The sequence below is a fragment of the Colobus angolensis genome, unplaced genomic scaffold (assembly GCF_000951035.1).
Source record: "Colobus angolensis palliatus isolate OR3802 unplaced genomic scaffold, Cang.pa_1.0 Scaffold233, whole genome shotgun sequence".
NCBI classification, from domain to species: domain Eukaryota; kingdom Metazoa; phylum Chordata; class Mammalia; order Primates; family Cercopithecidae; genus Colobus; species Colobus angolensis.
In genome coordinates this window covers 3,788,316-3,812,617 of record NW_012115522.1, presented here as the reverse complement: position 1 = coordinate 3,812,617, position 24,302 = coordinate 3,788,316, and the positions used below count along the sequence as shown (strand labels likewise).

Genomic DNA, 24,302 nt, shown 5'->3' with positions numbered 1-24,302 from the left:
CCCACGGCCGCGGGCGGCGCCTAGGACGGCGATCCGCGCCCTGGAGAACCCGCTAGCCGTCCGGCTCCACTAGAGCTCCAGCCGCCTGCAGCGGGGCCCTCCTGAGGCCCCGAAGGAAGGGACCATGAAAGGTAAGCGCGGCCGGTGGGGGGCAGCTCAGAGGGGGGCCGCCTGCACCCCCGCTCCACCCAGGGCCTGGGGGCGCCTTTTCTGCAGTCGAGGCTGAGAAGAGGGCAGAGTGCCTCTGGCTTTTCCCCTGCCTTTTTGGGCATCCTGCGAGACAGGACGGATCCCTGAAGACCGGAGGAAGCAAAGAGGAGAGGGGGGATGGGGACACTCACACACGCCCCTTCTTGTTCTCATCGGCCGTTGCTCTAACCTCACAAATAATTTTAAAGTCCAGAGAAGTTTCTGATCCCTTTAACCAGTAGGCGCAGAAAGGTGTCACCAACCCAAATTTCCAGCAGTGTAAATTTCGACCCTGGGGACCCATCAGAGAGGCCCCTGCAGCCCCCGCCCCCCACTGAGCCTTTCAACCGGGGGCCAGGCTTAGGATTCTCCCCTAGGACCTCCAGCCCTTCCCCAAAAGAGACCTGCAGTGTCAAAGCCCCTCAGCCCAGGCCCTGCCCTTCCCAATCCCTGAACCCTGCCTGACCCACCCTCTGACCTCCTTGTGAGGAAGCCGCTGGGGAAGCCCCATGGGCCAGGACTGAGCTCTCCCCAGGGTGGTGAGCCAGCACCAGGGTGGCCCTTGCAGCCAGTTCTTGGGATGGAAATAATAACCAGACATGATCCCAAGTGGCCATTTCCAGGGCCTGGGTGTCTTTAGGCCCCTACTTGGTCTTCAAGGTCATTTTGAGGCTAGAGGAGAAGCAGGCTCTGGAGTCATGAGGTAGGGAACCTTTGAGGCATTTAACGCCATTCCGGGTGTCTTTCAGTAATCCTCCTGTAACACCCCCGGCAGATGCTTGTGTTCCTAGCAGTGAGAACCTCACCACCTCATCCACTTATGGAAAGTAGAAACTGAAAAGGGCCTTTGAGATCATCTACAGGGCTCTCACCCACACTCTCAGCTGCCACTGACAGGTATGGAGGTGGAAGAGGTGGGGTCAGAGCTCAGCCTACTTCAACCAGAGCAGCTGTTTGTCTCTTATACATAGAACGGACTGAGGGTTCATTGGAAGAAAGGGCTCCACCGACAAACTTCTGACCAGATGTAGCCTCCACATTGCATAGTTAGGGAAACTGAGGCCCAAGCAGGTAGGGTTGGCTTCATGGATTCGGCAACCAGTGCCATCCTACAAGGTCCCACACTTGGCTTAATGCTCTGCAGGTGATATCTTAAACTTTTTAAAAATGTATTTTATTTTATTTTAGCGACAGGGACTCACTCTGTTGCCCAGGCTGGAGTGCAGTGGCATGATCATAGCTCACTGCAGCCTCAAACTTCTGGGCTTAAGTGATCCTCCCACCTCAGCCTCTCACGTAGCTGGGACTACAGGTGTGCACCACCATGTCTGGATTTTTTTTTTTTTTTTTGGTAGAGACGGGGCCTTATTATGTTGCCTAGGTTGGTCTAAAACTTCTGGCCTCAAATGATCCTACCACCTCGGCCTCCTGAAGTGCTGGGATTACAGACTTGATCCACCATGCGGCCTGAAATTCTTACAATTTTTTAACAAGTCATCCCGTCCCTCCAACACACAAACACACACATTTGCGTTTTACACTGGGCCGCACAAATTATGTAGCTGGTCCTGTGGACAGAAGTGAGTTGTTACGAATCACAGTTAGTCGGGGTGACTAGAGCCCAGGACTACTGACTTCTAGTCTGGAATCCACCCTGCCTCTCTGTGGTTTCCTTCCCTCTGCCTCTGGCACCTTTCTGTGCTTCCCACTGGCCTCCCCAAGTCCTAGGCTGCACGGGATGAGCCAAGCAAGTTATAATCAGCCCTAGGGAGCACCTGGCAGGCAGCGAGGGTAGCCTTGCCCCAAGTTCTGCTCCTCACTGAGACACCTTTGCAAGCTGAACCCTCTGCAGTCAGCTGGCCCAGGGCAGACCATTACTGGAAGCCTCCAGAAAGGTCTTGGACCACATCTTACAAGGGGCCACACTGCCCTGAACCTTGATGATGGTGGTAAGATGTTTCACATTCTCAGAGTGGCTCCACCCCAATTCCAGACAAGCACTATAAGAGAACCAGCCGGACATGGTGACAGATACCTGTAATCCCAGCTACTCTGGAGCCTGAGGAGGGAGGATCACTTGAGCCTGAGAGTTTGAAGTATAATGAGCCATGATTGCACCACTGCATTCCAGCCTGGGCAACAGAGTGAGACCCTGTCTGTAAAAAAATAAAATTTATAAAAAAAAAAAAAAAAAGAGGCAGGGCCAAAATCCTGTGAAATAGAGAAGAAAAGAGCTGGTGTGAATGAATATTTAAAAGAAGGTGCCTGAGGAGGACCCGCTGACACCACGTTGCGGAGTTCCAGGCTGTCCTTGTGCTGTGGGTTGCTATACAGGAAGCCAAGCCCTGCCTCTCTTCTCCTTTCCCTTGGATCCCACAGCCTCTTCACTGCAGGGCGGGATTCCTGTCTACAGAGGCCCTGAGGGCAGCGCTGGTGTGTTTTTCCTCCAGCCTCCGGAAACCCCTCAGTGATCTCCCCTAACATTGCAGGGGCTGCCCGGGCTGCAGGGCTGGGGACTGACTTCCAGCAATTCCCTCCCTGGCAGCCGGGAAGAGCCGCCGCGTCTACCTGAGATGGAAACGGCAGGGCAGACAGCAAATATTTGTCTTTTGGGATCTGTGGGGTGTAAAGAATCAACACTTTTCTCACCCGAGTGGAAAACGTAAAGTGCCTGGCAGAGCAGGGCAGGCAGCCTCTTCCAGAGAGCCCTTTCCGTGCTCCTCCAAAGGCCACATCAATCTTCGAATTACATCTGTTGGCAAAGGATCATGCCCTGCTCACAATAAACACGTGACGTGATGTGATGTGATGTTGTATGGAGAACGGGCGATGGTGGGGATGGTGATTAAGAAAACACGCTGGTTGGGCTGCCCAGCCCAGCAGTGGCCGAGCGCCAGGGCCCACTCTGCCAGCCAAGCCATTTCCACCTCCAGGCCCCTCCTGCCCCATGGCCAGCTGACTGGGCCTCCCAGGCCACCGCCTCTTTTGATTCAAGCTGGCACCTGGCCCTTCTCGCACGTGGCCCTAAGGGGACACTCAGGTGCCACCAGCCCCTTGGTGACAGGCCCACCTTGGGGCTTCCCACTGGCTTGTCCAAGCCATTAGCAGCCACCCATGGGGTTGTTGCCACACCTCCAGTGAGAAGGACCCGCCCCCAAGATGCCCGAGACACAGGCTGGTGCATTGTGAAGACTGATTTGAGAGTCAAAAACATGTCTAGTCCTGGCACCATCATCTGCCCTTTTCAGCCCCGTTGTCCTCCTGGGTGGTCCCTGAGGCCCAAGAGCTCTGCGCCTGAGCACCACTTGGGGAGCGGAAGTGACTCAGTGGTGAGATGGCTGGAAGCGGGCCCACCATGTGGCCTCTTTGCCCCGAGAGACTTGTGCTTGGCTGCGGTGGCCAGGGCAGGGGGCAGCCCTGTGTTCCTCAGGAGTGGGAGGAACAGCCCCTCCCTGCAGAATCAGAGAGCAGTGCCCACTTCATGTGGGCAAAGGGTGGAGGTGGGGAGAGGAGGGGCTGTGAAAATACAGAGATGCAATCCCAGGAGGAATCCACCCCGCACCGCTCGCCTGGCAGAGAGGAGAGGATCTCCACTCATGAGCGGCCAGGCTGGGGGTCCCAGAAAGCCTGACCTCCTTCCCCAGGGGCACCGGAAGGAGCCAGGGCTAGAAGAAAAGGAACTGATGTGGTGAAGGTGAAAAGAGCCACCAGATGGCCTGACTGAGGGGTCCAGGGAGCCCAGCAGCTCAGATATTGGAGTTTAGCTCGAAACCCTTAAACATCCGCCCCACCCCCACCCCCGGCCAAAATAGTCATCTTGCCCTCTAGCTGGGGGTAAGCCTGACAACTGAAGACTCAGGTCCCAAGGCTCATTTGAGAGTGAGGAAAAAGCCTTCTGTTTCTCAGTAGGCCAGGTTGATGGACAGCTTGGCAGTTTCCATGAAGGACAGGCAGCTGTTCTGGGTGTTAGAATTGGTGCACAGTGTGACATAGCTGGGCATGCCTCTCATACATGCACTGCCCATGTTTGATCATGTTTAATTTAGTGATGTGTGTGTGTGTGTGCGCGCGCGTGTGTAGAGTACTGAGTCCCAGGGTCAGGCCTAGCCCTGTCGCAGGCCAACTTTATCACTGGGATGAAGTCCCTGGTACTCCCTGGGGTCAGTCCCCTCATCCAGGTGGACCAGATGATCCCACAGGATGGTACCAGAGTGTAAGTTTCATGAGAGTGGGGTCTCTGTCTGTTCCTAGCACTTAGGGGTGTCCACTACATCTGTTCAGTGTGCACATCTATACTGTACCATGGTATCCTCAGAACCTCACACAGGCATTCCGTAAAGATGCAGAAAGATGCCTGTATTCAACAAACATCCATGGGACGACTGCCAGGTGCCAGGGTCTGTATGTCTATATATGTCTAAGGACTGAGGAAGCTACAAAGAGCTCAGATGCTGTCCCTTCTCTCAAGGAGCTTACTCTTTACTAGTACATGTAGGATTTGTGTCCAAGTCACTTAAAAAAACACTAACAGTGATAAGTGTCTTAAGGGAGGTCCCAGCGAGAGAGTTTGGGGGTGGGCTGGGCTCCTTTCCTGGCTTTCCTTCTTTGCTGCTGTTCTTCGAGATGCGTCCTCGGTTTCAGCCACAGACAGGCTCCTGGTTCTTGATGGCACTCATTCCCTGAACAATCTCTCCCAGCCTTGAAGATGTGACATGTGGGAGTCGGCAAATCTGATGGCACCAGATTCGCTTCTCTGGGCTTCACAGCTGTATTTCCATCGGTGTCCTCAACGTCTCCAGGTAGAGACCTGCAGGCACCTTCTTCATGGTTCAGATGAGATACCTTCCCTCCACCTGAACCCAAGCTAAAAAATGGGTTATTCTGGGATGTTGCCCCAGCCCTTTTTCAGTCAGCCAACAAGTATGGAGTTCCTGCTTTCAGGGAGGAAGCACACTAGTTGCAAGGCAAGCCTGGGTGCTTTCTGCCCTCCCAGCAGAAACAAGACGTGCACACCTGAGACGAGAACCGAATCATCCAGGCAGATGCCACAAAAGAACAAATGCACGGCATATACGGGAGATTGGATGAGAATCCCGGGACAGAAAGGGAGCATTTCAAGTTGGGCAGTTCAGAAAGGCTTCAGAGAGGAGCTGAAGGGTGAGGGAAGACTTGGATGGGGTCAGTGAAGAAGGCAGGAAGGAGTGCTGGGAAAAGCTGGACAGCAGGTCCGGGGGGAAGAGTGGTGGTGGGGGAGAGAGATGTCCTGCAGTTGAGGGAGCCCTAAGCCAGAGAACACCTGAGTGCTCCATGAAGAACATGCGGTTGTGTCTGGTTGACATTGGAGAGCCCTGGGAGGGTTTGTCAGGAGAAGGCCTGTTTGCCACTTGCCCCTGGAGATATTCTCTCGTGACCTTAGCCCATGTTGGGAAACCTCTACTTTTAGAGAGTGGGAGGAAGAAAATGAGCTTGTAAAGGAGCCAAGAGGAGCAGTCAAGGACACAGGCAGAAAACCATGATGGTAATGTCATGGAAATTGAGAGGAGAAAGTTCCAAGCGGGAGGAAATGAACCCCTCTGTTGACTGCTGTTCAGCAGAGTTAGCTCAGGATTCGTGGATCAGAGAAGGCCAGGTTGCAAGGGCCAGAGGGGCAGGGTAGATCAGAAGCAAAGGCGCGGGAGGAGCTATGTCCTTAGAGTGGGAGGCAGGGCCCAGCTCAAAGGCAGGGATGGCCCGTGCTCATTGGAAGGTGGAGGGACAGAAGAGGAGGCGTGGGGGGACTTGGGGACAGAGCAGTGGAATTGGGGGAGACTTGCTTTGAGAAGAAAGAATCTCTTTATCGGGAGGCAAGGGAAGGAGAAAAGATGGTTACAGACAAACTGCATTACTAGTAGCTGCATTTAACCTTTTTATAACACATTTATTATGTTTTTAAAAAATCAAAACATTCCGAAAAGGAGAAACATTCACTCACATGAACTCCTACCCTTTAGAGATAATAAATGACAAAATGTAGATGAACATTCTTCAGAAATTATTCTGTGTATGTTTGCATAGGTTTTTTCATGTAGATAAGATTATACTATCCATGTTATTTTTTTTTATTTTATTTTTTATTTTATTTTGAGACAGTCTAACTCTGTGCCCAGGCTGGAGTGCAATGGTACCATCGTGGTTTACTGCAGCCTTGACCTCCTGGGCTCAAGGATCCTCCCACCTCAGTCTCCCAAGTACCTGGGACTACAAGCAGGTGCCACCATGCCCAGCTAATTTTTGTATTTTTTGTAGAGATGAAGTCTAGCTATGTTGCCCAGGCTGGTCTCAAGCTCCCGACCTCAAGCAATCCTCCCTCCTCAGCCTCCCGATTACTTGGGGTTTTTGTTTTTGGTGGTGGTTTTTAGTTGTTGCTTGTGTTTTTGTTTGTTTGTTTCTTTGCTTGAGACAAGGTCTTGCTCTGTTGCCCAAGCTGGAGGGTAGTGGCACTCTCATGGCTTACTGCAGCCTCGATCTCTTGGGCTCAAGCAATTGTCCTACCTCAACCTCCCAAGTAACCGGGACTACAGGTGTATGCCACCATGCCCAGCTAGTTTTTGTATTGTTTGGAGAGATGAGATTTCACCTTGTTGCCCAGGCTGATCTCAAACTCTTGGGTTCAAGTGATCCTCCTGCCTTAGCCTCCCAAAGTGTTGGGATTACAGGCGTAAGCCACTGCACCCAGTATTTTTAAAAAATGGTTTCATAACATCCCATAGTAAGACTCTGTGATAATTTATGTAACCAATCTCCTAGAGATGGGCATTTTAGCTATTTGCCTTTTCCTCCAGGTGTATCATAGCATGCAGTGATCACCTTTACACGTACACCTTGGCCTAGTTGTATAATTATTCTCTTAACATGAAGTTCCTAGAAGAAGGATTACTGAGTCAAAGGGCACTCGCCCTTGCAGTATTGACAGAGGGTGCCAGGCTACTCAGAATGCACAAGAAGGCCTCTTTCCCCATCCCTCCCCTAGGCTGGGTTTGAAGTGTAGGCATCTGTACAGAGTTAGTGGATGATAAAGAAAGGAATTGGAACCTCATGGTCTTGATCCTTTCAGAAAAGGAGGGGGTGAGCTCATCTTTAGAGAATAAGGGAGACTGACCCCTGAGGAACCCAGGAATGGGAAGTGAGGCTCCAGACGGCAGGACTTGGTTGAAGCCAAATGTGTGCCACCCTCTGACACTCTCCTGCAGCGCCGGGCTTCCCTAGTGCAGTGCAAAGAAAGCAGGCTGAGGATGGAAGTGACGGTGGCCAGGAGAGAGAACTACAGGCTCCAGGGGCAGAAGCCAACCCTGGGGACTGGGCTGGTCTTGGAGCTCAGGGCAAATGAGAGCCTGGAGGAAGGAGAGCGAGGAAAGGCTTAGTGCACTGGGGATAAAGAAGGGAAGGGGCTTGAGATCAAACAGATAGAACAGCGATAAGCCTTAAGCTCCAGAGGGCAGGCAAGATGTGTAGAGACGAGACAGCAAATCCAATGTCCGGGAGCCCTGAGTTTCAACAGAAAAGCTGCCTCCATTCAAGCTGATGGCAGGAGACAGAATGAAGAAATAATCCAATCCAGGTGATGTCATTATCCAGAGCAGTGTTCCCTAAAGTCAGAGTCCCTCTGCCTGTGAACACAGGTCCCAGAATGAAAAGATGCATTTATTTTTCAAGATCTGCAGGAAGTTCCATGGCCAAATAAGTCTGAAAAACATGGAATTAAACACAGATTTAAATGGGCTTATTATTTTTCTTGTAGCACTTTTCAAAATGTTTGCTATTGAATGTGAATCTCTAAGATGGCGATAGAGTATGCCATGTTTTCCACACTTACTTGATCAAATAATCCTTTTTCACAAATAATAATTTGGGACTAGTGTCCCATAGGATATGTTTTGAAAAACTGATTTCTTGTAAGTTGGAAATTGGTCCTGGGAGTGATAGGGGTTGGGAGATGACCATAACTGACAGCATTCATTGGAATAGGATAGAAAAATAATCCTAATAAAAGTGACTGCTACTAGTATTTATTAAGCATTTACTATGTGCCAGGTACTTTTCATATACATCTCATTGGATTTTCACAGCAGCTCATTGAAGCAGACCATCTCCCCACCATTTATGCATGAGGAACATGAAGCTCAGATGGAGGGAAGTGGGGTGCCCAAGCGAGACAGGCTAGGGTTTGCAGGATCAGAGGTGACAAGAGGGATCAAGACAACTGGTGATTCCTGGCCAGGCATGGTGGCTCACGCCTGTCATCCCAGCACTTTGGGAGACCCAGGGAGGCAGATCACTTGAGGCCAGGAATTTGAGACCAGCCTAGGCAACATAGTGAGACCTTGTCTCTACAAAAAATAAGCAAGATTAGCTGGGTGTGATAGTGCACACCTGTAGCCTCAGCTACTTGGGAGGCTGACGTGGGAGGATCATTAGAACCCGGGAGGTCCAGGCGGCACTGAGCTGTGATGGCACCACCGCACTCCAGCCTGGCCAACAGAGCAGGACCTTGTCTATAAAAAAGAAAAGAAAAGAAAAGAAAGCCAGTGATTCCCACCACTCCCATCCCTCTGAATTCATGGGGTTCAGGGGAGTCGGGGGGAGGGCTGTGTACACAGAGGAGACCAGTAATGGGGCGAGAGTAATGTAATGGGGCGAGAGTGCCTGTTGTGTTGGGTGAGTAGCCTGGATTCTTGTCTCAACTAGAGGCAGCACCAGGCTGATAGCAGGTATTTAGAAATGGGTGGGCATTCGGGGTTGTCACAATGACCAGGGATTGCTACTGGCCTTTAGTGGGCAAGGACGGGATGCTGAATAGTACAGAGTGGGCCATGCCCATCTAATGAAGAATTGCACCATCTGGAATAGGGTCCTAGTTAGAAAAGTGGATAGCAAAAAAGGGGAGGAAAGTTGTTTAGGTTAAAGAGGGTTTAGGACAAAGTAGGGATTTACCCACAGCCTCTAGGTTACCAAGAACAGACTGGGAGGCAGCCGAAGGGATTCAGGTGGAGGTGGCAGGAACCGGGAGAGAAGCCTGTCTCAGAGCAGCAGATGTGGTTTTAGGGATGCAGAAGCTTGAGGATGGGGACCAAACAAGGGGCAAGTGCTGGAGGAGAGAAACTGGCCGAGCCATGGAAGCAGAAAAGGACAACTTGTTGAGCAGGAGGATCTGAAGGGAAAGGACCCACGTCTTGAGACCTGAGTGGGCAGGCGGATTCCCAAGCGATTACAGACAAACCCACAAAGGAAGCCTGTGGAGAGGGGGTAGTGGCGGAAGGGCTCTGATGAAAACAATTTTGCAGCCTTACTTATAGCATTCTCCAACCTTAAACTATAGCTATTCTGCACTTTAAATACAGCATTGGCTCCAGAGAAGACTCTTAAATCTTTATTTTTACTGATCCAATTGGCTGTTTTGAAAACCCACTCTGTGAACCCTGCGGAAGATAATTATCAAAATATGTTCCTTGAAGTGCCCAAAGAAAGACCTTTTATTCCATTCCTCGAATCTCTCCCCCTTGTTGACTCAGATGGAAGAATGCAGTCCCAGAAAGGCGAAAGAGGGAACCAAGGACACATTTGTGGGCACCAAAAGAAAGCCGGCATCGGTGACCACAGTTGAGTTAGCAGTTGGTTAACAGGTCCGGGCTGTTTTCTACCCCCAAAGGGAGAGCTAAACCAAGCTCAACCCCAGTGGAATCAGTGACCGTGCTTAGCAATGTGCCAAGACATGCACCCTCCAACAAACTTGCTACGTGGCTCTGTGGGAGCAGAGGCTTAAAAAAAGGAATTTCTCCTCTTATGGCTGTCCTTCTTTCTGGAGTTTGAGATGGATATTGTGACCTAAGGGATGACAGGAAGAGAGGCCCTTTCAAATCTCTAGTGGTTGCTACTATTTTATGGGTCTGGGCTTGCAGCCTTGGCCTTGGCCTTCTCAGGCTACTTAACTTTTTTTCTAAGCACCCTGCCTGTGATTTGGATAGTAATCACTGCAATAAGATTGGGGCCTGGCTGTGCCTTTCACTAGGAAATCTGTGGGGCTGGCTTCTTTATGACAGGGACCATGGCCCTCCCTCACAGCAGCTGTGGTCCCTTGGGGCCTTGGGAACAGGGCAGACAGAAACTGGCTCACTGAGTCTCAGATGTTCATTCTTTCATGATTCCCATGCTGTCCCAAGTTTGTCCCCAGAGAGGAGTTTTCCCGTAGGGTTTTAGGTCCCAGCATCACCTTACCTTCTCCAGTGTCTTCTTCCAAGCTCGCCCGCTCCTGCTAAAATAACCTTGCTCCTGGAAGATGAAGAAAGGAAGAGGAGAGAGAGAAAGAGAGAAGAGACAGAAGGCAACCAATGCTATTTCTGCCTTCCTACAAATGGAGCCTGTCTCCAGACACCTAGAGCCTATCATAACACGAAGATTTCATTACCCCTTCCAGACACCCAGCATGCTTCACACTCCAGCACTCCTCAATTTTCAGCATGTCAAGAGTCCTACATTTCTTTATACATGACACAAACAAGAACCAGTGCCTTACTTTAGAGAGTTATAGACATGTTACATACAGGTGGTATTGTAAGGCAATTAACTGGGACAACAATGGAAAAACATGACCCCTGCAAACAAGAGCCCTTGGAGCTTTAGGAGGAGAGTATGATGTCCTTTGTTCTGTTCTGAGAAGGGGAGGAGAAGCAGAGCCAACATTTTGCTCCTACCCATTCCTCCACCAGCTCATTCTTTTGCAGTTCAAACATCAGCCCTTGGTCTATAAATTTCGCCTTCACTGCTTTAAGCCTTGTACCCCCCCAAATGCATCCATTGTCTCCAGCACTCCCTAGTCATGGAGAATCCTAAGAATAAACCAGATTTCAACCCTATTTTAAGTCATCAATCTTCATTTTTTAAAGACACATGAGCTCCTGATTAAAACAGCAGAGGATAACAGTTAACTGAAAACATAGGCCTTTGCAGAGGGTCAGAAAACACATCTTTATGAAACATCCACTATGTGATCAACCCTGTGCTGAAAGTCGCTGAGGGGAGCTTTCCTGCTTGCAGGGATGTAGCAAACTGCTAGGAATGTGACCTGTCAACTGATATCAGGCTTGTATGGAAAGGCCTTGTCCCAGTTCTGAGGCCTTTCTGAGATGGGCATGTGCAACTCTGCAGACACTCAAATGCATGTTTGGATCCTGCCTCAGATTCTTGGATATTTAGGAGCCACTAACCAGCTTCCAGGCCACTTAACCTATCTGAGCCTTTGTAACATGATGGAGGTGAATTTGCAAATTCCCTTCCCACCCTCTCAGGCTGTGGTTCTCTATCCCTGAAACACCTTTGGAGAGCTGGTGAACCTAACACTAAGTCAGTTTGCCCTTGATGGCAGGAGAACAGGCGTAGAAGACGGAGAGGGGAAGGAAATTATTTTGCCATCTCTATTAACTCCGCTTGGCCTAGTTCAAGGAGGGACTACGGATGCTTGTCTAATCAGTCATCCTCTAATCAATCACTACTCTGGGGCCTCAGCCAGGGCTTTTTCATTCTTGATGTCTGTTTCTTCATCCATACATACTCTGATCAGAACAATCTTGGTATAACGTGAACATAATGAGCTTGTGCTTGCAAAGGGCTCGGCTTATAAGAGCCTCACAAATGCTTTGGATTATGTTCTTATTAAGTGAACGAGGCTACAGTGGTGAGTTACTACAACATTCCAGACATAGATGAGTCAGGGGTCCCCACGGTCCGGGGCTTAGTGCTGGAAGACAGGAAATCCAAGGGATTAGAGAGAGAAGACCTCTTTGGGGATTGGGGAGGGCTGTGAGTTATGGAGCTGAGATGTCAGTGGAGGGAAGATGGCCAAACATCCGTACTCTCCCTAGTCTAGAGAGATCCGAGATCCTCGCTGGAAGCTGCCACTTCCCTTCCCATGGGTCACTTGGTGCAGTACTGGAATGCCTTGTTAGCAATTTCCACTGGCTAACAGTTGCTAATTTGGGGGGCTATCCACTGGGAAAGCTGGTTATAACAAAGCTCTGTGTTTTTTGAGAGAGTGTTTACTGAAGCCTGGTGTCAGCCTTGCTTGATTTAAGTCATCCCAGATTCCCTGCAAAGGCTATAAACAGTGAAGTGATGAAATTGGCCCTAGAGCCAGAACAGGGAGGAGGCCCAGTCATGGGGGAGGGCAGAGGAGCTCATCAAGGATGGGGAGAGGTAAGGAACCGGGCCGAGGAGGCAGCTCTGCTCTAAGGGATGGAAGGAATACTACCCCACGGTAGCTCCGGAGCGGTGGTGAATACATCCCACAGCCCACAGCGTGGTTCTGACTGGGCTCTCTGGAGGTGAGAGGCCATGGCTAGTAGGGTGAGGTTTTGGTCAGACAGAAACAGAAGGTACCAAGGAATTCCCCTGCCTTGCCCCAGGCATTCATTTATGGGAAAGAGATCGTAATCCTGGTGACCGCCCAGGCCAGGCTTCCTTGTAGACTGTTGGCAGATTGATGACGGGACAGCTGCCCAAGGAGAGCTGAAAGTGATGCTTCTTAGGATATGCATGAAAAGGAACTTCTCATGCTTCCTTCCTTCTCCTGCTTTACCCTCCAAAGCTCTTGCCCGCACCCCCACCGCCCCCACACACGCACGAGTGCCCCAGAAAGCAAACCTACCTGAAATCTCCTATTGTGGAGAGGAAAACCAGGATTCAGGAAGCTTTGCCACTGCCCAACTCTATGACTTGAGCCAGGCATTAAAAGCCTCACACCACACATACACAGGTACACGCACATGCCCACTCATGGGCAAAAATGCACGTGCACACATATGCAAGCACAGCATGCACGTATACTCACACATGCATCACACACACCCTCACACACATGTGCCCACATACAAAATTTAGTTTCCTCTCCTGTCAAATCAGGAAAAAATGTTCTCACTCTGTCTCTCGGGCTACTTGTAGGGATCAAATGGTGTAATAGATGTGAGAGCGCTTTCAAAGTCCTAAACCCCAGGTCTCCTTTGTCGCCCCAAATTAATTCAATCTCTGGGGATGGATCTCTGACTGACATTTGTCCCTTGAAGGCTCCCCAAAGAGCTCCAAGGCAGGCGTAGAATTGCTGGAAAACATAATACCAAATCCTTCGTTGGTTTATTTGAAATTGTGTTTGTTGAGCCTTTCTCTGTGCCAACCACTGTGCTTGGGGTGTTGGATAAAGCAGAGAACAAAACAGATGGTCTCCAGCCTCGGAACTGAAGCACTGGGGAAGAGGGCTACCGCATGGACAGGAGAGGTGCATTCTTCCACGGGAGAGCACAGAGCATGTGAGGTGTGGGCAACAGGGACTTAACGCTAGTCTGGGAGCTCAAGAAAGTCTGCTGGGGAAGTGACATTTAAGCCATGCATGAAGGCCAAGCAGAGGACATTCATGGCCATGATGGTAGCATCTGTAATTTGGGGTCACCCTCAGTCACCTCCCTACTGAGTCCATTCGGAGCTGCCTTTGCTTACCAACAGCGCCTTGCCAACTGCATCTCAGCTCCTGTGTTGATCACAATGGCTGTGGCATGGCATTTGGGCCTCAGGTGCTCAGAGGTGTAGGATGCGACTCAAGATGACCATGACCATCAGTCATGGTCAGGAGCCCCCGGAGCTCCGCAGCTCATTCATGTGCCACCCTCTTCTTGTCTACCCACTGCCCTTGCTGTTGCAGGAGCAAGATCTCTTAGCACTTTGTGGAACCTTTGCTCATTACCTTAAGGTGGTCGTAGGTACGATAGAAAAGATTTCCGAATTCACATCGTGGCTTCACCACTTCTATTCTGTGGGCTGCTAAGTAACATTCTGAATTTCCCTGAACCTTAGTCTTTTTGTCCATAAATGTGATTCTCTGGACTGTAAAGTTTATAAGGTGTTGTGAAGATTGCCTTGAGGCAAAACCCAGCACTTTATTGCATTAAAAACAAAAAGGAAAAGAGCAAAACTTGAAGCTTCTACTTCTAGCATTACCAACTTAAAATATTCTTGGGCTATAAAATGTAGGCATTAAATAAACTACAGACATACTGTTAAGTGCATAGCTAAAGGTGAAAGAAGCAGGGAATCCTTAAGGACCCCAAAAAACAAGCAAATAAAGAGAGAAAGAGAAAGAGAGAGAGAGGGAAGAGAGAGAGAGACAGAGAGAAAGAAGGGAGGGAGGGAGGGATAGAAAGAAAGTGAGGGAGAGGGAAGACAGAAGGAGGGAGGGAGAGAGAGAGTGAGAGGGAGGAGACAGAAAAAGGAAGAGAGAGAGAGGAGGGAGGGAGGGAGAGAGAAGGAAAGGAGGGAGGAAAGTAGGGAAGGAAGGAAAGGAAGGAAAGAAAGAAAGGGAAGGAAAGGAAGGAAGAAAGGGAAGCAAAGAAGTAAAGAAAGGAGGGAGGAAAGTAGGAAAGGAAGGAAGGAAGGAAGGAAGGAAGGAAAAAAAAGGCCAGGTCTTACTTACAAGGAGTAGGAGGTGAAGGGTGTCTGGGGAACTAGAAGAATCTTCTGAGTGAGGGATACATCATTTAGGTCTTAGTTAGGGACCATATTGTCCCAGGGAATAAGCACTGAATCAGCCTCTGACAGGAGACCTGCTCCGCCCAAGGCCCCTTGACACTTGGTGGGTCCTGGGTGAGATTGTGTGAGGCAGGGATCTGAACCCATCCTGTCTCCTCCTCCCTCTGGCCTCCTCCTCTTCACAGCCTCCTGGCTATACTGGAGGCAGAGTCTTTGTGGGGACTATGCTGGGGCCAGATTCAGCCTTGTCCCTGGAGAAGAGGAATTCTGCTTCGGTGACCAAGTGTTGGGGAATAGAAGGACACTAAGCCATAGCAAGCACCCAGCTCTTATTTCTCCTTACTCCACCTCCAGGGGTTTCAACAAGCTGTAGAGAGAGCAGGTGCTGTGCTGGCCCATGTGTCTTTCCCAGCGTTTGGGAAATGGGGAGCTCTCCTTACCCAGAGGGGCAGGACATCCCAGCTCCTCAGCCACCTGACTCCTACGTCCACCCCCTTTTTGCAGCTTACATCAGGCCACCTGGAGCTCAGTGAGCTGGCTCAGGGGTAGAGGTGGGCACAGGACGTGGGGACTGGTAAATAAAAGGGGCTGCTGGAGAGGGCTGGGATGGCTCTGGATCTGACGGCACTGGTTCCGTTATAGTGAGGTCGGCCGGCGGCGACGGAGATGCCTTGTGCGTTACAGAAGAGGACCTGGTGGGTGATGACGAGGACATGCCGAGCTTCCTGTGCACCCAGAAGGGTAAGGACTCTGGGCTGCCCCTGATCTCCACTGTGGGCTGAGAGATACCTGTCTCCATCCCCAAGCCAGTGAGAGATGTGTCGCTTTAGGTGGTTTCAAAAGCCTGGGTGTCCTTTCCGCACTGCTTCCTGGATGGTTAAAGGGCAGAGTTCATGGCCCTGGGGGTGCAGTACCAATGAAGTCAAAGGAGTTTAGAATTCTTTTTCTTAAAGAAATGGTTTTGCTGTGTCACCCAGGCTGGTATGAGTGGTACAACCATAGATCACTGCAGCCTCAAATTCCTGGGCTCAAGTGATCCTCCCACCTCAGCCTCCCAAATAGCTGTGACTATAGGCACACACCACCATGCCTGGATGAAGTTTTTTATTTTTTGTAGATACAGCGGTCTTGCTGTGTTGCCCAGGCTGGTCTCAAACTCCTGGTCTCAAGTGATCAGCCCGTCTCAGCCTCCCAAATTGCTGGGTTTACAGGTGTGAGCCACTGCGCTTGGCCTGAAATCAAAGCTTGACACAAGTGCCACCTGTCTCCTGGGCTCCTCCTGAGACCCATCAGGGACGTCTGCCATCTCCCAGAGCTACATACCCTGTCCCTGGGGCCTGTCTTCTAGCTGGCCCAGAGTTGTCCCCTTCATTGTGTCCCATGCTACCTGAACTGCTGTTTGGAATGGGGCCTGTCAGTGCTTTGGTGCAGATTAGAGCAGTTGTTCTCAACCTTGGCTCTTCATTACAATCACCCGTGGATGCATGAGACCAACCCTTGGAAATTCCTGTTTGTTTGGCCTGGAGTGGGATCTGGGCATCAGGATTTTTAAGCATCCTAGTACTCAGAATGTGTGGCTACAGTTGAATTCACCTTAGAAATTTGCAGCTGGGCCATCACTGCATTCCCACTGGGTGTTGGCCACCTGCCTGCATATTCAGGAACATCTGGCTCGCTCCTTCCTCCATACCAGTAACTCCGCTGGTAGACTGTGACTCTTTGTTTGGTTTCCAGTAGAACTTCTGGTTCCCTGAAAAGTTTGGGGACTGGTAACCAACATTTTGGTTTGCCAGAGACTGAGGGGATTCCCAGGGTTTGGGGCTTTCCATTTTCTTTTTTATTTTTTAAAATAGAGATGGGATCTTGCTAGGTTGCCCAGGCTGGTCTCAAACTCCTGAGCTCAAGTGATCCCCCTGTCTCAGCCTCCTAAAGTGCTGGGATTACAGGCATGAGCCACTGCACCCTGCAGACTCAGTTTTAAAACCTAGACAATCTTAGCAAACCAGGATGATTTGCACCATGCTGAGTAGCTCCCGCGACAGGAGACTTTCAGTGCTAAAACCCAGAAGGTCCTGGGCAAGCCCAGACAAGTTGGTCACTCAGTGTGGTCTCAGGCTGGCTGCTCATCTTGTGGGTCATCAGTAGGACCAATGGAGAGGGAAGAGGTGTTTCCCCTCCCCATGGGCCAACTGAAGATGCCATGGAGAGAGGATGATGGTAGTGATGGGAGCTGTTCTTTGAAGTCCTTACTCGGTCTCCTGCATTCCAGAAAGTGCCAGCACCTAGAGAAAGGTGGTAGGACAGGTAGAGAATGAGGGTCGAGAACAGCTCCCGTTCTGAGCCTGGTTTAAATGTGATGAGACAGGCCAGAGCAGGAATATGCAACTGACCCTTCAGCTCTGGCCTGGGCCACTGGCCTAAGCCATTGTCTCCTTGTGTCCCCTACAGGCCGGCCAGGGCCCCGCTGCAGCCGCTGCCAGAAGAACCTGTCTTTGCACACATCAGTGAGGATTCTTTACCTCTTCCTGGCCCTGCTCCTGGTGGCTGTGGCTGTGTTGGCCTCTCTGGGTGAGTCCAGGGCTTGCCCACCCCGGGCTGTAGTGGGGTGCCTGGTCAGGGATCTGGCACCAAAAGCTCCCCTGCAAAGACAAACACTTGATGTCTGTATCCCAGGGCCCAGAGCCAGCATCTTCCTGGCTAGGGGATCTCTATGCCAAATCCAAACTGCAGACACTAACAACTGACGAGCTCTGTGGCCTTGAGGAAGGCACCCGCCTCCAGGGACCCCTGCTTTCCCGTGGTGTAATGAGATGATACAACCAGGTCAGTGCTTCTCAGTTTAAGCTCCAGGTTAGAGCTACCTTGGAGCTTTAAAGAATATCGATGTAGGCCGGGCACGGTGGCTCACGCCTGTAATCCCAGCACTTTGGGAGGCCGAGACGGGCGGATCACGAGGTCAGGAGATTGAGACCATCCTGGCTAACACGGTGAAACCCCATCTCTACTAAAAAAACAAAAAATACAAAAAACTAGCCGGGTGTGGTGGCAGGCGCCTGTAGTCCCAGCTACTCGGGAGGCTGAGGCCAGAGAATGGCGTAAACCCGGGAGGCGGAGCTTGCAGTGAGCTGAGATCCGGCCACTGCACTCCAGCCTGGGCGACAGAGTGAGACTCTGTCTCAAAAAAAAAAAAAAAAAGGAATATCGATGTCTGGGCCCCACCCCAATCGTGGAATTAATTCGGTATCTTTCAACTCTCCTGATGGTTCCGTTGTTCACCCAGGATTGAGATCACTGGATTGAGTGACTTCTAAGCCCCCTTTCATGGTCTGTGTGTGTTTCTCAAAGTGAGGCTGGATGCCTACTTGCAGCAATTTCACCTCCAGTGTTTGTGAAAATGCAAATTCCTGGGTCTCCCTCAGCCAGACCTGCTGAGACCAAGGAATCTGGGGGGTCCTGCAGGTGAGACCCAGGGATCTGAGGTTTGGTTCTTCTCATACACATTAGGGTTTGTAGTAGTTGACCTAGGTCACAGCACACAGCCAGAGGTAGGTCACTTCTGCCTTCCAGATGCTGACAGATTGTGGTAAACTGGTTACAACAAATTTGGTGTTTGTAATCCCATTTCACTAAGAGTGCTAAGAGTGCAATCCCATTCCACACTTAGCTTCAAACTTTGAAAATCCAGGCTCTGGTAGGTTTGTTTGTTCCAATCTACTAGATTTTAGAAACAAAGCCAGGAGTAGGGAGAGGCAGTTGAGGCTCCGAGGGGGCGTCCCTGCTCTCATGCAGACCCTGAGCCTGAGCACATCCCTAAGGAGAGGCGCCTTGTCCCGGCCCTGGCTGGAGATATTCAGTTACCAGCCTTCTTAGCTTGAAGGCAAGAGGCCAGCATACTAATGATTTGAATAGACACAAGTCGTCTTCCAGTAATCCGAAGGCATTAATTAATCCAACACAAGCCAAGCACCTGCTCTGTGCCAGGCACTGGGAACAATGAGTTGCATCAATTACATTTCACCATCAAGGGGCGTGGTTCTTCCCTCTTGTCAGGGGATATTGGAATCCCTTGGAAAGCATTTAAAAATACTAGTGCCAGAGTACTCCCCTCCACTCTCTCCAGATGAATTAAATCAAAATCTCTGGGTAGGACCCAGGCCTTAGTCATTTATAAATCCCCTCAAGGGTTCCAATGTACAGCTAGATTCAAGGACCAAGGGTTTCAGAATTTCCCAAGCCCCTCACCGCCTGTCTCTGCTAAATCAATTCGCAGGGTTTGGCCTTTCAGAAAGTGGCCAAAATCCCAGGCCAGAAGAGGGAAGATGCCACAGTCTGCCTATCAGAGGCCCCAAACTTGCTGTCAGAGAACTTGTCAAGATTTCTGGCCACCCCTTTTAGGGCCTCAGCTCACAGCACCCAAGGGATCTGGGGCCATTATCAAAGCTCCAAGAACCATAGGATCAGGCCCAGAGAAGAGCGTAGGCACTAAAGAGTTTCCAAGAGGATGACAGAATGTGAGACACTGTCACATGCATAACGTCCATGAGTCAGCCTGGCAGGCCGGAGCGGGAGGCTGGCCCTACTCCTTGCGGGAGGGAACAGTCCTGGGGAGGGGACAGGATTTGCCCCAAGATCCAGAGTGAATGGACAGAGGATCAGAAGAACCGGGGTGAGGAGTGTGTGTTTGTTAATCATGGGAGAACTTTGGGTTTCCTTTTTTGTTTTTGCCTCCAGCTTGGGTATCCCAAGTCCCTAGAACAGTGTTGGTACCATCCTGGCCTAAATGGCAGGTGCCCAATAATATCTGTTGAAAGAATGACTATAGATTGGTAAAGCATGTGTGTGTGTGTGTGTATATGGTGTGTGTGTAAGTGTGTGAATAGACTGGTCAATGCTTTACAACCAGGACTGTGACCAAAGTCCAGAGGATTGGGAAAATGAGTCAGCAGACACTACAAACCAACTCTGTTCATTTTAATCAAGTATTTTTTTTTTAAATCAAGAGCATACAGGGGGCCAAGAACTATATTCTATACTAGGCAGTATACTGCTTAGTAAAACACAGACCCAGCCTTCATGGAGTTTATAATCTAGAGCTGATTATGGCCATATTTTTCTGTAAAAGGCTACATAGTAAATATTTTAGGCTTTTCAGGTTACATACAATCTTTGTCACAACCAGACTTATCGCAGAGCAAAAGCAGCCACAAGCAGTCTGTAAATGAATAGGGGTGGCAACTCCTGTAAATCAGGCATTGGACTGGATTTCACCTGCAGGCCAAAATTTGCCACCCCCTGGTTTAGAGCAGTGATCTCTAAACTTTTTTGACCATGCATCCCATCAGTAAAAAATTCATTTGAAATGCATCCAAAAATTTACATGGATTAATGAATGGGTGAAAGAGATGGATGAATATAAAATAAATATGGAAAAATTCTACTTGTAGAATGTAGGCGATAGGCACATAGGTCTTCACTGTACAAGTCCTTCTATTGTTTGAGAAATTTTTAAATTAAATGTTGGGAAAGAAAAATTTGATAGAGTCACACCTCCAAAATACACCTATTTATTTATAAGTGATATATAAGTACTATTTGCCATATTGTCTACATTATAAACATAATTTTATAAGGATAAAGAAAAATCATGTCTAAAAAGTAAGTAAAATGGCTTAAAAAGAAATTTATAATTATTAAGCATGAAATGCACAATGAAGAAATAAGCAAGGCCAGGTGCAGTGGCTCATGTCTGTAACCCCAGCACCTTGGGAGGCCAAGGTGGGAGGATCACTTGAGCTCAGGATTTCGAGGCCAGCCTGGGCAACACAGTGATACCCCACTCATTTCAATTTTAAAAAAATTGAAAATTGACTGGGCATGGTGGCATATGCCAGTAGTCCCGACCACTTAAGGAGGCTGGGCTGGGATAATCACTTGAGCCCAGAAGATTGAGGTTGCAGTGAGCCATGATCACACCACTGCACTCCAGCCTGGGTGACAGAGCAAGACTCCGTCTCACAAAAAAAAAAAGAAAAAAGAAATGAACAGGTAAATGAATTACATGGAGTGGAGTGAGCCTTGGCTGTTGGCTTGGAAGTAGACTTAATGAAGCATAGGAATAGGAATCAAAGTCACCCAGTCTCTCTGTATCTTTGTTCATCTATGCATGAAATCTTAATTGTAGGGAGGCTCAAATGGAATAATAACTATTATAAACTGTAAAGTGCTTGTCTCATGTAACAGCATGTGCTGTGCTTATTCCCAAACTCTCTCAACATGTCGCTGTTACTAATTAAGTAAATCTCCTGACAGCTCTGAGATGTACAATATTAACTGGAGCCTGGAGATTCCAAATAATTTGAAAGCATAGAATTTTGGCGCTGATGAGAGCCTCTGAGTCATCAAGCTCCACATTTCTGTTTTACATGTGATTGAATTGAGCTCAGGAAAGGGTAACTGACTTGCCCAAAGTCACCCAACAAATGGTGATGTAAACTAGGACTAGAAGCTGTGTTACTCAGTGTTCTTGGTGGTGCTAATTCTTTCCCCTTGTACTTGATCTTAAGAGGATCTGTGGGAAACATCTTGCTGAACCTCAGAACAACCCATGCCCTTCCTCACTACCAGGCCCATTCAGGCACCCACTGGAAAAAGCCAGGCGTCCTGCTACTGCCAAGATGTGCTCTAACCACCGGCCAACATGGCCCCCTTAGTAGAGTGCAAGGCTGCCCGTGGGCTATAAATTGGTATAACCTTTTCTGGGCAGCAGTTTGGCAGCTTGTATCAAGGACTTCAAAAATGTTAATACCCTTGGGTCCCATAATTCTACTTTAAGCAATTTATCCCAAGAGAATTATGGTATACACACAACCATCATATATAAGGATTATTTCCAGAATTAAGCATTACTTATATTTATATATCAAGGTTTATTTATGAGCTCAGACGAGGAGGTACTTTAAGTGTCCCCAACAATAGGGGATTCATACATAATTGCTGTGTTATTTATATAGAGTGCCATGCAGATACCAAAAGTAATGGTTTTCAAGTGATTTAACCCTGGATGGAAAAAATATCCATGACATGATACCGATAAAGCAACATCAAAGAAAACAGATGAGATGTTCAGAACATCCCAGTTTTGCTTTTGTTGCCTAAGAAAGTACAACAGTCCCTGCTTATCTGCAGTTTCAGTTACCCGAGGTCAATCAGCAACATCACGGCTTGATGATCCCCCTTCTGACATATGGTCAAGGTCAGTAGTAGCCCAACACTAAGTCACGATGCCTATGTCATTCACCTCACTGCATCTCTTCACATAGGCATGGTGTCATCTCATGTCAGCACAAGAAGAAGGCTGAGTATGGTACAATAAGATATTCTCAGAGACACAGGGACCATATTTACATAACTTTTATTATAGCATATTGTTCTAATAGTTCTATTTTATTATTAGCTGCTGTTAATCTCTTGCTAGGCCTAATATATAAATTAAACTTTATCTGAGGTATGTATGTATAGGAAAACACATAGTATATATAGGGTTCCATACTCTGAGGTTTCGGGCGTCCAGTGGGGGTCTTGGAATGTATCCCCTGCAGGTAAGGGGAGAACACTGCATATATCTGTGTAGCTAAAGAATGGTTATCAATGTAAACAAAGCTAGAAGAAATGCATGAAGACACTGATGGTAGCAATCTTTGGGTGGTAGGAATAAGAATAATTTTTTTTTAATATTTTTTTCTGAATTTTCCCTGTTTCATTCTATGATCAGGTCCTATTTGTAAAATGTGGGGTGTGGGGTGAGTGATTATGTTTCTACAGGGCCTTGTGGCACTCTGGCCATAAGAAGTATCTTCCCTAACCGCCATGAAGAAGCCTGAGAGGAGAAGGGTGAAAGGTTTTGGTTGCAGAGGGGCTGATAAAGATGCCTTCTCAAGAAATGACTGCTGTTTCTCTGAGCTTAGACCCTACCCCAGCTTCTCATCTGTTTTCCCTACAGTTTTTAGAAAAGTGGACTCTCTCTCCGAAGACATCTCCTTGACCCAGTCTATTTATGACAAGAAACTTGTGTTAATGCAGAAAAATCTCCAGGGCCTGGGTAAGTAGATGAGCTGATGACTGTGATGCAGTGATCATCAGGGTAGGGCAAGGGTGCCCTCCCCATGCCACAGTACCCCAGCGCCAAGCAACCTTTACCAGCCTTCTAGGCACAGAGGACATCCCCGACTCCTTGCTCCCTCCCTAGCCGGTTCTCCATCCCCTGGAGGAGGGCTGCTACTCTGGGATACTCCCAGGACTGGAGCAGGGGATTCTGGGTGGAGCACAGATCTAGCCAGAGTCTACAGGCAGAGAAGGAAACCAAAGATCGTCCATTCCCAAAATGGCCTCATGCATCTGAAATGATGAGAGTTTCAAGACCTTGCAAAACCTCCTGCCAGGTCAACCCTTTCCTCGCCATTGCCTTAAGCTGTGCCACAATTCTTTTCTTTTTTATTTTTTTAAAAATATGTGCCATCTATTTGTCTATTTCTATAATTTGAACTCTTGTTATAGATTAAGGGATCCATGTGCAGGTTTGTTACTTGGTTATATTGTGTCACACTGAGGTTTGGAGCAGGAATGATCACATCACCCAGGTAGTGAGCCTAGGTACCCACTAGGTGGTTTTTCAGTCCATAGTCCCTCCCTCCTCCCCCAGCTAGTATGCCCCAATGTCTATTGTTACCATCTTCATGTCTACATGTATTTAGTCTTTTTTTTTTTTTTTTTTTGAGATGGAGTCTTGCTGTGTCATGTAGGCTGGAGTGCAGTGGTGCGATCTCGGCTCACTGCAAGCTCTGCCTCCCGGGTTCACGCCATTCTCCTGTCTCAGCCTCCCGAGTAGCTGGGACCACAGGCGCCCGCCACCTCGCCAGGCTAATTTTTTGTATTTTTAGTAGAGACGGGGTTTCACCATGTTAGCCAAGATGGTCTCGATTTCCTGACCTTGTGATCTGCCCTCCTCGGCCTCCCAAAGTGCTGGGATTACAGGTGTGAGCCACCGCGCCCAGGGTCTACATATATTCAATCTTGCTCCCACTTATAAGTGAGAGCATGTGGTCTTTGGTTTTCTGTTCTGTTAATTTGCTTAGGTCATGCCACAATTCTTGATGTTGTTTATCCCCTGCTTTAACCTGGAACAATCTAAGAGAGAATGAGACAGAAGAAGCAATGATAGAAGGGTTTACAGGGGTCTTCTTCTCTGACTCAGATAGAAGGTTCTAGTCTGGCACCAATATACGTGGCAATTTGCCAAGCCACTTCTCTGTGCCTCGTTCCTCTTGAGTCACAAGTCAAAAATCCCTGTGCCACCTTCTCTGCAAATTTATTATTATAAGAGGATTGAATAAGATAACAGATATAAAAATATTGGGAGAAATTTTTAAATCAAGTTTAAATGGGAAGTTCCTGGTCACCTAAGAAAAATTAAGAAGATATATTCTTGAGAATTTGGTGGTGAGAAGGAGAAAACCTCCTAAATGATTTCAGATCAGAGTCAAGACAGTTGGTAAAAGTGAGATTCCATAGAG

The 24,302-nt window shown here is 48.8% G+C and overlaps 1 protein-coding gene across 2 annotated transcripts in view; it reads left to right on the top strand.

Annotated features, from left to right (window-relative positions):
* SCARA3 (scavenger receptor class A, member 3) overlaps positions 1-24,302 on the top strand; it is a 41,877-nt gene continuing 17,575 nt past the window's right edge. For both annotated transcript variants that reach the window (XM_011944584.1, XM_011944583.1), the window contains exons 1-4: positions 1-131; positions 15,376-15,474; positions 17,182-17,301; positions 22,733-22,831. In XM_011944584.1, the coding sequence (XP_011799974.1) occupies positions 125-131; positions 15,376-15,474; positions 17,182-17,301; positions 22,733-22,831 (325 nt within the window). In that variant the 5' untranslated portion in view covers positions 1-124. The remainder of the gene's footprint in view (positions 132-15,375; positions 15,475-17,181; positions 17,302-22,732; positions 22,832-24,302) is intronic.